Source organism: Lissotriton vulgaris, chromosome 12 (genome assembly GCF_964263255.1).
Source record: "Lissotriton vulgaris chromosome 12, aLisVul1.2, whole genome shotgun sequence".
NCBI classification, from domain to species: Eukaryota; Metazoa; Chordata; class Amphibia; order Caudata; family Salamandridae; genus Lissotriton; species Lissotriton vulgaris.
In genome coordinates this window covers 38,561,222-38,576,288 of record NC_141700.1, presented here as the reverse complement: position 1 = coordinate 38,576,288, position 15,067 = coordinate 38,561,222, and the positions used below count along the sequence as shown (strand labels likewise).

At 42.1% G+C, this 15,067-nt stretch overlaps 1 protein-coding gene across 2 annotated transcripts in view; it reads left to right on the top strand.

Moving 5' to 3' along the window:
- The window catches only part of CPAMD8 (C3 and PZP like alpha-2-macroglobulin domain containing 8), a 1,208,079-nt gene that overhangs the window by 76,428 nt on the left and 1,116,584 nt on the right, over positions 1 to 15,067 (top strand). For both annotated transcript variants that reach the window (XM_086946939.1, XM_086946938.1), the window contains exons 2-4: positions 6,628 to 6,779; positions 7,477 to 7,499; positions 14,043 to 14,208. In XM_086946939.1, the coding sequence (XP_086803065.1) occupies positions 6,628 to 6,779; positions 7,477 to 7,499; positions 14,043 to 14,208 (341 nt within the window). The remainder of the gene's footprint in view (positions 1 to 6,627; positions 6,780 to 7,476; positions 7,500 to 14,042; positions 14,209 to 15,067) is intronic.

The following is a 15,067-nucleotide window of genomic DNA, read 5'->3' as shown; positions in this document are numbered from 1 at the left end:
CCCATTCAGTGGCGACAGATTGGGTATTTTGAAAGGGACTCCCTTTCACTCAACGTGCGGTAGAAAATCAGGGTGCCATTGCCTGATTGGCTGGAGTCTGGTTCTTTATAAACTAAGCTGGGTAAAGATACCTGCAGCATGTGAAATTTCAGGAACTGTGACACCCACAATTTTTGGTAGACCATTAGGGAACAAATCAAATTGAAAAAACTGCTGTCTTCTTTAAATACATTCTGACATATCCTCTAATAAGAGTCTTAGGAGGTTGATTTCAATAAACCATGTGGGAGGTGTTATTCATGTGCTTCTCAAAGGCCAGAGGATTCAGACTAATATGTTCATTCAGAAACATTGGGGATGAATGTGGGTGTTGTAATAGGTATGGGAACATCTGCTGAAGTGACAAAGGCAAGCTCAGCATTCATATTACTGTGGTAAGCATTCAGACTTGCATATTCAAGACCATTAGGTAGGTACACAAGGGATACTGGCCAAAGTCAAATTGTTGGGGAGCCCATATTTTATGAGGCATAAAATCAAGTGTCAAGAAGGACTTTCCAAGTGCTTTAGAAGTGATGCAAAAAGCTGGTTGGGAATTATGGGAAAACCCTCAGGTTTAGTTTCATAACAAGCGATGATATCAAATTAAAAAAGTAGTTAGCTTTGGGGTTTAAACTCCATAAAAAGTTGTTTGCACCTGTCGCAGGGATTCCGTGCTCAGACAGAACTGTGTATAGAGGCTTGGAACCTCAGTGAATTAGGGTGTGCCAAAACTCACCTTAGTACCCAAAAATCCCCTACCAGACTAGCTACAGTGTCTCATTGGTTATCACAAACTCCCAATGCTTAGACAAACCAGAACATGGACTTAGTACACCTCAGGTAACGTGGAACACATGAACACTCTTTCGTTATACAATCATTCCAATCCAGAACAAGGAGTAAAAGATGACACGTGCATATTTGAAATATTTATTCAATAATGCAGTGTTCTCAAACGCAGTATCTTAGCTAATACAAGCAAACATATTATAAGAAACAAAGTAATCAGCATAGTCACTAGTCCGTAGAACACAAAAGGTGAAAGCATGGTATTATGCTAAAACGAATAGGGTTCAGTAACACCTAATTCTCACCCTCCCTAGGTAGTATATTATATTATATCTAAGAAGGTCTCTTTGGGTTTTAGCAGGGCGGCCCCATACCTCAAGATCCTAGTGGTAAGGGATCACATCATCTTCCACCAGCTCTCTGCATGCGAAGCACCATCAAGTGTGTTTCTATGCTCTTGTGCAAAGCAATATAAAACGCGCCTAAAGCCAGAACTTGGCCGCAGCTGCATGTATGTTATGTCTAGGAACGTGCAAAGATCAGACCTCATAACAACCACTGTGTTGAGATATCCTTGAAGGTTTCTGCACTCACTGTACAGACACAGCTCGCCAAGCAAGGCTGATATCAGTGTAACAACATATTATTCTTGCATGAATCAAAACATTCTACTAGGCTCAAAGCTAAGGCAACAGCTATGTGTCGTGTGCAGAAGCAGCAGAAAGGTAAAATGGCGTTTAAACTCCTAATAAGCTCATGCTAACTTAATACAGCATATAGGCAATGTATATCTATATGACACACCATTCCTTCTGTCATGCTCTTTCTGGGAATGGGGCACAAAAGAAGGGTCATCCAAGACTCTGTCTAGTAACGTTTTCATAGGAGGAAACCTAATGGAGACCATTTAAGGGTATGAACTTTTGTGAATGTTTTGGTGTAGCCAGAATAGGGCAAACAAACTGTTGTTCAGGTACTAGGACCTTAGAGTGTGCTACAAACAATGTCTCAATGCCCAATTAACTTTCCTTGGAGATCTGGCAGTGGGTACCTGTTGACCCCAGAGTACTCTAAACCCCTTTGAGATAGTATTGAGTCAAGAGCAGCACTTCTGTGGTCTCTTTACAACCTTGTTGTGTCTGAAAAAGTCTGGTGCCGCAAGAGGACACATTTCCATAATGCACCAATACCACTAGGAGGCACTGGCAAATGCCTAAACCTGGAGGTCTCCCTTCCTGAATGAGATGCTGAAGGCCTGAAACTGAGGGTATAACCATCATATGTGTACTGTTAAACTTTGTTACTTTGAGGAGCTCGTCTGGTTCATAAATACTCTCACCTGTGAGCAGAAATTTAGATCCAACAAAAAAGTCAAGTTTCTGAACCAGTCTCTTCTTCAACATTGACAGAAGATGCTTGTCAGCGAACTTGAATGAATTCTAGTTCAAAATGAACAAGAAGAATTCACTGCACAGGTCCAGCTGTTGAACTCTGGCCGCAGCCAATTGTCCATTCCATTTATTCTCTTTAAAGTGGCCCGCCAAGAAGAGTGTGCATTATACTTTTGTTTGTCACTATGAAGCTAAAAGCAATGGGAGCCGGCTCCTTTAAGAAAGGAGAGTCACATATGCCAATGTTTTACACTAATAAAAACCAACAAAAATCTCTTCTTTTTTTTAAAAAAATGGAGAGTCAGTGAATTATTAAGGTGTAGAAGGAAAGCACTTTAGACGCTGCACTCGATGTTACTCAGAGAATTTGAAAAAAATTAAAAAAAACGGGCTGGGATGGGTTGATTGGTAAAATCTGTGCCCCGAAATTGGGACACTCACACTGGTATTCCACTCAAAATTTAAAGTGGCAGCATAACTGTGAAAAGCATGTTTATGTCCCACCTGTTGAATTGGCAATTCGGAATCAGCAGGGATTGAAGGAGAGCAGGAAGACAAAGTAAGGACAAGATTCAACACCAGGGCATAGTCAAGTCGAATTATTTATTGAACAGTTAATTAAAACCTTTAAAAATTAATTTGTTAAAGAAAATCTTTTTAAAACATTTCCTTTAAAAATCATTTAATATAGATAAAATTAGTTTTGGTAGCAACTTGTAAAAATTATAAACAAAAAAAATTCATGTAAAAGGCAGGTGATTATCCAAGCCTATTACCGGCATATTACAGTATCCAGCGATGCATCCATTGGTATAATCCTACAAGGTAAGGAGAGGTGCAGCTAACCAAAGTGCCTAATACGTAATTTCAACATTTAGGCATCAGAAGAATATATTGTATCAAAGTGCAAGTGCGGAGCATCAAAACCATACAGTAGCGATAAAATATCAATTTCATATCTTTTCTATAAGGCTAGAAAGGAAAGCAAATTCTTATTAAGACTGCAAGGCATTGAGTGCAATAATTTCTTTCAGCTATTCTGAAACATTTTGTGTCCCGACAGTCCATCATGGGGTCCGTAGATTTTAAACTTGCAATTACTGCCTGCCTGCAGGTCCGTATCCCGTGCTAATTAAAGGGGACTTTCTTGTAATAAATCTTCTTTCTTATAATAAGGCTGGGCATAAGTTAGTAAAGTGTATGATATTTTTTCCCCAGTGTTACACAATCTGAAACAGTCCTTTGCAGTCACCTTTTTACACGATTTTCTATTGATTTCTCCTGGGTGAAGGCCAACAAGATAATCCATTAAATCGTTTTTTAAGTGGCTTGACCACCCTGCATATGTAAATGTAAATGTAGTGTATCTTGTATAGCGCACAGCTACCCCAACGGGGTGTCCCGGCGCTTGCTTAGGGAACCCGTCCTGGTATTCCCCTGTGAGATACCCGGCAGGGCATCCGCAAGGTGAAAGCCAGGCATCCCGCCGCGAGGGGCCGTTGTGGAGATTAAGCAAGCTATTGCCCAGAGTCGCAGAGTGTGAACCCGTGGTTCGAGTAGGCACCGGAGTGAGAATTGTCGAGTCCATGGACATATAAGTAAGATTGGCACTTAAGTGTCTTATGTTCATTAAGACCAGACTAGGTATGCAATCTTCGAGATAGCTTATCTTTCTCTTTGAGCAACAACATTAACCAATTCTTTAAAGGCAGCTGAAAAGAGGGAGTTTCCCCACACTGTGTGAATCCCTAGATTTTTGATGGCCAGGTCGCGGTAATGGCGGGCAGGTGCAGTTTCATTTGTTTGCAGTTTCTGCCAAAGAGCTTGAAACAGCTGACTTCCTGAGGGGACCAGATTCTCTTCCAGGTTTTAATGTAATCCCCTTTCCTAACTATTAACTGATTTAATAGACCAAACTCCAGTCTTATCTGGGCTGTGGAAGCATTTGGGGGAAGGCGGAACAGCAATCTAAATGCTTTAGACAAGACTGAGTTTATGAGTGCTCCATCTCTACCCCAGAACGCTTCACTTCCATATGTAACACTCGGAACACTTGCAGTCATTACCTTCAGTAGAGGTAGAAAACTTGGTCCATCCAGAGCTCTTTGTAGGGTAAGAAAGGCCAGGATCAAAGTGTTACTTTGCCTCATCAAATCGTTTCAGTGCTGTTTAAAAGTAACTCTTTCATCAAAAAGTACTCATAGATAGATATCTATAAGTTGTTGTCAGCTCCAGTTGTTCACCATGTAAGAATTATTTGAAACTTTTCTTTATCCTTCAACTAACTTCCATAATCTTTGTTTTCTTTAAATTTACTGTCATGCTGGTGGTTAAATAGAATAAGAATAGCTGATCTATACGTTGTTGCGGTCCAATTTGTGTCAGGTTGAGCAACAACACATAATTGGCATATGATAAATTTGAAATGTGCATGGAACCGAGTTTACTGCATCCAATACGGTTGATAGATCAGCTAGAAACAGATCAAAACAAATATGGTGCCAAAACACAACCTTGCTTTAGGCCCTGGAACACATGTATTTTTATGGATAAGATGGAGTCATCTCCGATTCGCACCCTTCCTTGACCAGGTGTCCGTGTACAACAGCTGTATGGATTTTAAAAGACGGGCCGCAATACCCACGGAAGAAGCAACCACATCACCCTAATCTGAAATCCCTCAACTGACTCCCTTATGAAAGCAAGAATCCAGCTAAATATTGCTTCAAATCCCTAGATATCTCGCTCAGAAGCTCGAACTTTCTGGTGGCTGCCGATCATCCAGAAGCTTATTTCTGAAGCCTCAGATATTCCACAAGAAGAAAACGTACAACGATCATTCGCTGGAATTGTCCAGAGAATTTGGAGCTCCTTGCCCCCTGAAGTCAGAATTAATCCCTCAACTGTATCCTTCAAGATAGAAGTCAAAGTACTCCTTATGAACACATTTCTTCCTTAGATCCTAAGATCACCTCTCTCTGTGTACCCAGCCCGATTCCTCAACCACACTCATGACTACTGCTCACCAGCGACTTTAGTATTTTTGACTTATCAGTCCTGATATGTCGCACCCTTCCTTTTCTCAACACTGCCTGATCCTGCAGTTTTCTTGACTATGACATTTCTTTATCTCCTCTGCTCTCTGAACATTGTAAAGCGTACCCTACCTTTTCTGGGTACTACCTTATCGTCTATTTTTTCTCAACTGTGATATTATTGTTATTATTGTTTTTTTGTCTCTGCTCTCTGTAAAATGTATAAGGCGCTCTGATACCCCCAAGGGTCATGTTTGAGCTATAAAAAACAATCAAAATAAATAAATAACTTTTGCCAAAGAAGATTACATTGCACACAGTCAAATGCAGCCATATAATTGACGCAGAGATAGAGTGGTTGTTTCTTTTTCTTAAGTTTCTTCATGTTTTGTTTTTTTTTAAATGTTTTTATTTGAACTTTGCAGTAGTGACAGACCTTAGACATTGATACAATCATTTCACATTACCAATCATAATGTCTCTTACATTGACCAATATAAACAATAAACAGATTCATTACAATTCTTGCTCTCTGTCCCTACCCCTTCGCATATCTAGGTCCACCAAGGGGGACACACATATTTCACCTCTGTACATATTCCATTTGGCCCATTTCTTATCCCATTTCTTTGGACATCCACGTGAGATAAAGACTTCTTTCTCGGCCACCATACATTTATCCATTTCCCTACTCCATGTTACAACCCCCGGCGGTCTGGAACTACCCCACCCCCTAGCTAATTCTCTCTTAAATAAGGTGAATCCTAACGTAGCAAACTGTTGTTCCGTCTCCGTAAGGTCCGAAGTTTGTCCATTTTTAATGATAATGGAAATATGTTGGGTACTGTACCTGCCCCTAGGGTAAACCCTGTTTGATTCGGGGGTACAATTTGTTTGTCTTTCGCCCACCTCAGCAGACAACACCAGGTCATAGTGCCAATGATTGAAAAATATAGCAGTAGAAAATAGAAATAGAAAATATATCATAATATAGCTCGAAATTAAAATATTCATGCAGCGTCAGTACTCCTGCGCCAACATTTATGCAGCTCAAAATATACATGCCCTTTGAAAGCTCTCCCCTGAAACAGATCCCTTAAGGCAAATGGAATCAAGAGTCTGTTTTTATAAGATTTTCCACATGGGGAATATGTCCGCTACAGCGCACTACATTAGATTTGTTTGTACTGTTACTTTTACTCACTGAATATATATAGAAGCTTATAGAAGGATTTCTATGAGAATTTGTGAATCATTGGTTTCCTTAACAATGCCAAAAATGATCTATGTTGCTGGTTTCTCGTTTGTCTGGCTATGTGTATACATTTATGATACCAGTTTATGACCAACGTATCTTTGGTTTTTACTAGGGGGTATTTAATAGCAGCACCATCTGTGTTCCGGTCTGGGGTGGAAGAAGCTGTTAGTGTGACCATCTTCAACCCCATCAAGGAGACCAAGGTACAACTCCAGCTCATGGTCAAAGGAGAGGTGGTGGCCCATGGCCATGGCACAATCCTCGGTAAGCCTTGGTGAAGCACAAACTCATACAATTGTTACATAAGTACTCGTATAATACATTCTCACCTCTCTGTTAGCCCAAGTTCTTTATCCGTAAGTTGTGAAAATGTTTGGAAATAAAATTGTACAGAATACATTATTATTATATGGCCTTATTTAGTGAAGACATCATTTATTTTAGTAATATGAGTGAATGTCAAGGCAAGATCCTAACAGGAGAGCCCCACTTGCCTATAACGTAATTTTACCAGTACCTGTGTCTTCCTCATAGTTACAATTGAGTTATAGCTCTAGTTACAATGTGTGGAGGATAACCCATCCGGAGGCTTTTATTGCTTATCAAGTGGTTCTAATAAGAAGATGAATGATGACTTAGCTATCTTACAATGTATTTTGTAGAAGGTATAATTATTGTAGTTGCACAATATCTCTTCATGCACGTGTATTTGAAATGAGTATAACACATTTTTCTCTCTTTTTTATTTCCCTTTTCTTTGCACTTCTCTATTTTTACTTATCTGTTTTTATTTTTCGTACTTGACATTTGTTTTCTGGGCTCCCTCCATTTCTTTGAATGATTTCTATCTTTTGCTCTATCTGCTGTCTATTCCTCTTCCTATCTTCCCCTCTTCCCTTGCCCGGTTGTCCATGTGACCACATTTTCTCTCTCCCCTTCCCTATATCACCTTGTGTTTTAGACAAAGGTTCAATCAAGCTTAAGGTAAGTCCTAAGTGGTGTTTTTACAGTGATACTAAGCTGCATGTATTGCCTTCGTTTCATAATGCCATTTTGTTATCAATTCAAAGAATAATCTTTTAAATCTTTTCTTGTCTGATACTTGAACACCTACACCCTCCTTAAACTATCTCACTTCACCAGATCTATCGCACATAGCCTTCCAAGATCTACCCACAACCACACAAAAGAGAGTTCCTCACTACCTCTAGAGAGCTCTGCTAACCATCCCTCATTCATGCTTTGAGAATTAAAGTCTGATCTGTTCCAATGACACTATAACATTGAAACAGGACTAAGGAGCCTGAAATCACTAAGTATTTGATTATCCATGTTTTAAATGTATTTTATTTATTTATAATATTTATAAAGTGCTGAACTGTCATCAAAACTGGTATCCTGGCGCTAGTATGCAAGGAACGGATCTTGCTAAGAGTGCACAGACCAATTTCCGAGTGCAGAGTGGAATTTACTGCGGGAAGAGCCAGGTCCTCAAAGCCCTTCTGAATTGCAACAGCTCCAATGAAGCTCTCATTAAGTACGGAAGCTCATTCCATATCTGAGCTGCTTTTACTGCAAACACCCAGCCCTCTTCTCTTGATCTTCGGTACTTGTGGGTACAGACAAGGTTTGCAGTGCTTGATTGGAGAGATCATGAATGATTTTATCTTTTAAATCTATGCTGCAGTGGCACCATATCCTTGTACAGCCTTAAAAACAATGCACATGGCCTTGAATGTAATCCTCTGCTTCAGGGGAAGCCAGTGTAGTTCTTGCAAGACATTGCTGGCCAAAGACCTACGAGCTCTATTCAGTGCCAATTTAGCTGCAGCTGCTTGTACTCTGAACAGTCGCTTAGCAGGTATTCAGATGCTCCAGGAAGTAGGGCGTTACAATAGTCCAGTCTGCTCAGTGTGACACTTCGTACCACCATAGTTCTGGATTCGGGGCAACAAGGGGAGCACCTTCTTAAGACTACATAGTAGCGCAAAGCACATGCCTGCTACTTTAGTCACATGATTTTCCAGAGACAATTTATTGTCAAACACAACCCAAAAGGTTACAAACTGAATCTGAAGGCAGTAGTGCCTCCTCCAAAGGAAGAGCCCAGAAATTAAGGGAAATGGACATGGGAGTTCTACTTAATGCACAGCAAAGAAACATAGTTTTATTCCTGTTAAGTTTCAGTGAGCTGGTGTTCATTCACTCACTGATTTCAACCATGGCTCTCTGAAAAGCTGTTACTGTCTCTTCCTGATTACTGGAAAAAGAGAGAATCAGTTGCTTGTTGTCCACATAGTTAACCATTTTAGGCCATGTTCCTTAGTAAGAGTGATTAGGGGTTTCATATGCATACTGAATAGCACGAGGCTAAGAGCTGCTCCCTGTGGCACTCCCTGACACACATTTATGTAATTGGAGTAATAAGGGGGCAAAGCATCAGCCTGACATCGATCTGTTAGATAAGATTCCATCCATTTGAGGACTGTGCCACCCACTCCAATCGTTGCTAGTCTGTGTCATAAGATGGAATGACAGATCGCATCGAACACAGCCGACAAATCGATCATTATCAAGACTGTCGACTAGCCACCATCTACCCTCATCCACAGTTCAAGGGCAGTCATCAGGGCTGATTTGGTGCCATGCCCCGGTCAGAACTCGAACTGCTCCTCCTCAAGGAGAGAGTGAGTTTCCAGGATATGAGAAAACCTTCAGCTCACATATCATTCTACTAGTGTCACAGAGAAAGGAAAGAGTAATATGGGTCTGTAGTTGTTTGGAATCAGTGGATCTACAAAGGATTTTTTTTTAAATACGCCTAAGTATAGCCTTTTTCCATGCAGATGGCACAATCCCTGATTTCAAAGATTGATTACAAAGTTGCAGAGTAAAAGGGGCTAACTCTTCCTCAAACTCTTTCCACACTCTAGGAGGTACTGGATCTAATGGAGATCTCGAGATGGTGGATCTAGCAGTGAACAAAAGGCCCTCCATTGAGATGGTTTCGAAAATATCGAACCTCTGAGCCTGACATTCTGTTATCTCTACTTTATTCTGAGACAAGGTGGATGGAGTTTGAATAGGAGCACCAGTCTCTTCTAATAATCTGCTAATTTTCTTATCAAAGAAGTTGGAATGGTCATCGCGCAAGCCCTTGCTATGGAGTGATTGCCTGTTTAGTGCAGTCTGGGTTTGAAAGCGCCCGGAGGATATCAAAGACTTTTGTCGTGCCATTTTCGACAGCAAGAATTTCCTAGGCGAAATAATCTGCTTTGGCTTTGCTGACCCCTTACTTGTAGTTGTCAAGAGATATCTTTAAGTTTTTCGTATCAGCGTTGAGGTATCCCCTCCGACACTTTTTTTTCCAGATGTCTATATGCTAATTTAAGCATTTTTTGTGAGTCATTATACCACAGTGAGAAGGACCTACACCAAGGTTTTGAACTGGTGACCAGGATGTAGTTGTAAAGAGATATCTTTAAGTTTTTCTTATCAGCGTCGAGGTATCCCTTCTGCCAGTTTTTTTTCCAGCTGTCTATATGCTAATTTACGCATTTTTAGGGAGTCATTATACCATGGTGTGAAGGACCTACGCCAAGGTTTTGAACTGGTGACCAGGATCACATTATCCAGGGTTTCCCGGATGCGCTGCTCATACACTGAGCAGTTAACGTCTATGGAGTTCTATGGGTCGAACCTATCGCGGAGGTCAAAAATAGGCAGCCATTTATTTTGCTAAGAGGTCACCTTCTGCCAAGAGATTAGAATCCCCTAAAATAATAAAAGTTTCTATGCGCTAACACCATGTTAGTAAGAACCTCTATTAGGGGGGTGACATGAATTTGGAGGCCCAGGGGGTCTGTAACATAGAACCCCAGAAAATATACTCTGTCTTTCTGTTTTTAAGGTAAAGTCTAAGGTTTCTGGGCCTTTAATGTCATCCAGCAGAAGCAGCAAAAAATTCAAATTTTCCTTGTAAATAATTCCATCCCACCCTCCTTATTAAATCTTGATTGTGAAAAACATTAAACCCAGGTGGACAAGCCAGACCTAGATCTACTATTGAGTCAGAAGTAGTCCGGGTTTCTGTAATAAACAGAACATCCCAGACCCTGGTCTCGAGTAGAAAAGGAATTTCCATGCTGTGTTTCACCAGTGACCTTGCGTTCAGTAAGCCACATTTCAAGGCCAAAGGTTCCTTGCTCTTAACATTTAAAAATGTCTCAATCTCAGAACCTCTCTGCAATTCGACCTACCTTCTTAATATGCAGGAGTTACTTTGTGAATTGCGAACCACTATTATTGACTAGAGTCACAGACATGGTGGTGGACCAGCAATCTTTAATTTTTTTTGATGCAACCCGTTTTACTAGAATAAAAACGATATCTTTTAAAAAAGGAAACGTTTGACAAACCTTTTTTAGTCCCTGGGACCATTGCCTGCTTCTAAAAAAGGTTTTGTCCACATTCACAAAGAGGAAAGGATGTCTTGGGGACCCCTTGCCATTTGCAAAGTGGTTACTACTGCTTTTGAGGTGGTTAAATATTAATGTTTTGAGACAAACTTTCAGTCGCAAAACATTAATGCATAACTTAAGGAATCGGAATTTGGTAGCAATGCCCTTTACATGCCCTGATTCTGTGTTCACTCGCAAACCCAAATTGCGATTTAACAATGTGTTACTGAATGCCAGTTTGCAGTTGCAAAGACTCAGATTTGACCTTTGCAACAGTCACACTGCTTTGTAAATAGGCCCCTGATGTAGAACAGCCGTAACACATTGTAGGAAGCTGGCTCTTTATATAGTATATCAAAAGAAGGTATGCTGTGTAAAGAGTCCCGGTATCCCTTATCAGTGGACAGGGGGTTGCTCTAGCAATCGCCAAGGTGCTCCTTCTAGGGTAGTGTGGTTGAGCAGCCTTAGGCTTATCAGAGAGGAGTGTTAGACATTAGTTACACACAGAGTCAACAAGTGATGCACACTCTCAAAAAGGAGATCCACGCCAATTTAGAAAAATATCCCTTCTTTATATATATTTTTAACACCCAAGAACTTCGTAATTGGGTAAGTACTTGTTTTGATATGCAGTCAGTGTGTTGTTACGTTTTTGCAGTATACAGAAATACAATGGCACTTCGATCGGTAAATTGCTAATGTTATCCTATGGGAAAGAAACATATACTGCAGTACTGACTGGCACTTAGCTGCGACTTACGAAATTGTCCTTCTGGATTTAAGGTAAGTATGGGGCAAGGTCCAAGGCAGCACCAACAAGTCAGCTCGTGTGGCTCTGAGGCGTCCGGGTCCAATCAGCGTCTGGTTCCCCGTTTGAATCAACAGAGAACTGCTGGTTTACAAGAGGCTGCAAGTTAGGGGATGGGGGGGTCAGTCCAGGTGAACCCACAGGGGGACTCAGTACTTGATGGTCTTAGGCACCCAGAGACACCGTTGGCCCACTGGAACTCGAACTGGGGGACTCGTGTACAGTGGTGCTTTTTCTGCTGGGGTAGCACTATGGAAGGCACTTGCTGTATTTGGCTGCCTACAAAAACAGGCTGCAGGCGGGGACTGGGGACCAGTCTGGCCAAACCCAAATGGGGGCTCAGCTTTGAAGGGTCTCTGCTCTGGTACTTGTGAGCACCGTTGAGCTACTCGGGCATTGGGGATTGTGTGCCGTGGTGCTTTCTTATTTTGGGTTGTGGCAGTCCAAGGCTCTCGTGGTTCCTGCTGTCCTGCAGAAAGAGGCTGCAGGTGAGGACTGGTGGGCCAGTCCAGTGGAGTCCAAGGAGGGGGGGGGGCTCAACTCTTGAGTGTCTCTGTGCCTCAGAGGCACTGTCGGTTTACGGCAACTCGGGCTTGGGTGCTCGGGTGCAGTGCAGCTTTGTCCGGCGACGTCGCGCTGGAGGAGGCTCTCAATGTTGATCCTTTTGGTGCCTGAAACAGTGCAGGGAAGCAGATCCTCTGCTCCAAGGGAGATGTTGCTAGCCAGCTTAAGTTGTGGGTCACTTCTCCACAGCTTTTGGAGGTGACACCGCTTTCTGGGCGAGTCGGGTCCGTGCAATTGTCGGGGACAGCAGGCAAACTGGTAGGGCTGGCGCCAAGTCAAGTGTTGCTCCTCAGTTCTCGCATTGTGGGCTCTTCTTTGTCCTTCTTTCTTCTTCAGGCAGACAAATGGAAGCTCCTGGTGTTAGGGAGCCACCTAAATACAACATTTAGGGATGTTAAGGGGAGTGAATGGTAGCAGCCAATGGGATATTTAACCCTGGGGTCACTAAAGCCCCTAATGACCACTTCCTGTGAGAAGTGGGTATCACCCTGTCCCAGAGTTCCTAATTTCACCACACACACAATGGTGGAATTCTTTCTTTCTTGTTCACTTCAGGTACCCCACCCTAGGGGTGTGACTAGCCTGTAATAGTAACACGCCTCCTGACTATCTAATTTCCACACCGTCCTGGTGCCAAATAGGCCTCAGGACAGGGGTGACATCCTCCAGGTCTGGGGAGGCCAGGCTCGCATATCAAAGGCGGTGTGCTCTTTGAAGCTCGCTGCCTTGACATGCTAATTTACTAGCCATCCTGTTTGGAGGAGGTGTAAGCACCTCCTGCCAGAGCAGGCATGGTTTCCAACCTCTGAGAGCAGAGATCTTACTTCCTAAGTGGTCAGAAACGTGTCTGTGGTGGCAGGCTGGACAGCACCAGTCACCCAACACACTAGATGATATTTATTAATGCAGGGTGTTTGATATCAAACATCATAGGTTTCAGTGAAGCCATTATGTAGTTGGTAAACTCGTTTTGACCAGTGCCTAGTACATACCTTAAGATGGCTTCCCTGCTCACTTGTAATATCCAGCAATGGTACTAGACATTACGGGGCATATCTGCACATGCACATAAGTCTTCACATGTGCTAGAATGCACCCTGCCTTAGGGCTGAAAGGCCTGTCGTAGGGGTGACTTACATATAACCCATGCAGTGTCTTTGGCATGACACACAGGAGTCTGCCTTGTCATATTTTCAAATATGGGTTGCACCATGTCATGCAGCTTGCACTGGCAGTCTGGGTGGAATTTGTGTGGGGGTCCCTTAGGGTGCATAAGATATGCTGTAGCTCTTAGGGACCCTGTTTCGTATCCATGCCCTAGGTACCAGAGGTACCATTAACTAGGGTCTTACAAGGGTACTAAAGCCCATGCCAATTGGGTTACAATTGGGGATCACCTTGTTTTAAGGAAAGAGCACTGACGCTGAGGTTGGGAAGGCAGGCCTCAGTGCCCTGTCAGAGTCAAAATCCAGCATCCAGTAGCTAAAAAGGGGTAAAAGGCAGGGGGGGGGACTGCAAAAACATTCAGTTTCCTACACACATGCATCTTTAATGAGTTTACTTGAAAGAGCGATGCCGGGCGTGGATGAGGATATTGTGCCCTTGAAGTTTGGATTAAGTGTACCTTGTTAGCATATACCAACTTTTCCTAAGTCAGGCTTTATTTTTAGAGTTTTGTTATGTGCTTTTCCAAAGGTTCCCGCAGGTCTCCGAGGCCAAGCCCATTTGAAAGCCTGGGGAAACCGGCACCTGACAGACGATGGGTACATCTTCTATAACTACACCACAGTTACGATTGACAGCAAGGGGTCCTCAGTGTTCATCCAGACTGATAAGCCAGTGTATAAACCCAAGCAGAAAGGTAATGTGACAGCTTTTCCCACCTCTTCCGTGTTATGCAGTAGATCAAGAGTTGAGCACTGTTGTAGAATACCAAAGGCTTATTACAGTGCACCTAGACACTTTAGCAACGTGACCTCCTCAGTCTTACTAACATCATAAGAATATGGATTGTACCATTTTAGTTACTTTGTGAAGCATAAGAAAAAAGTTGCTTACCTTTAACTACTGTTTTGCAGTGTTGATGTCTTTCACCTTTCACATGCTTGACTCTTCCCAGCTTCGTGCTGGGAGTCCACGGAAAGCTCAAAATAGCAGTGTAATGTTAAATATAGTCTAAGAAGGCTTTAAATATTGTCACTTTAGAGGATAACACACCTAATGTAAAAAGAGCAAAACTTCAAGCAATATTTGAGAGTTTAATCTAAAGCACAAATTTGATCAATTGGACTTAGTAGGTGAGGCTTTAACAGGGAGAAGGGGCCGCTGCATGTGAATCTCTGAAAGATACCAATGTTGGCGAACTCTATTTACAGGCAAGTTACTGTTTTTTCTGCAACATTGGAGCTTTCATAGATTCCATGCTTGAATCAGAATAACAAGCATTTTAATATCCTTATATACCAATATGTTCATAAGTAAACAGTGGCTGTTGGTTAAATAGGAGGGTCTCCTAATGATGAGAGATGTAGAAACTCTGCCTTCTCTACCACAGCATATCTCTTCACTGTTAACAGTACTGTCATCAACGGTACTGTTGATGACAGAGCTGTCGTAAATGTAATCGCCATCAACATGATGATGATCATCATCATCATGTCGACGATGATTCCATTTACAACATTATCATAATCGTTGTTGGAGTTGTTGTTGACTGCATT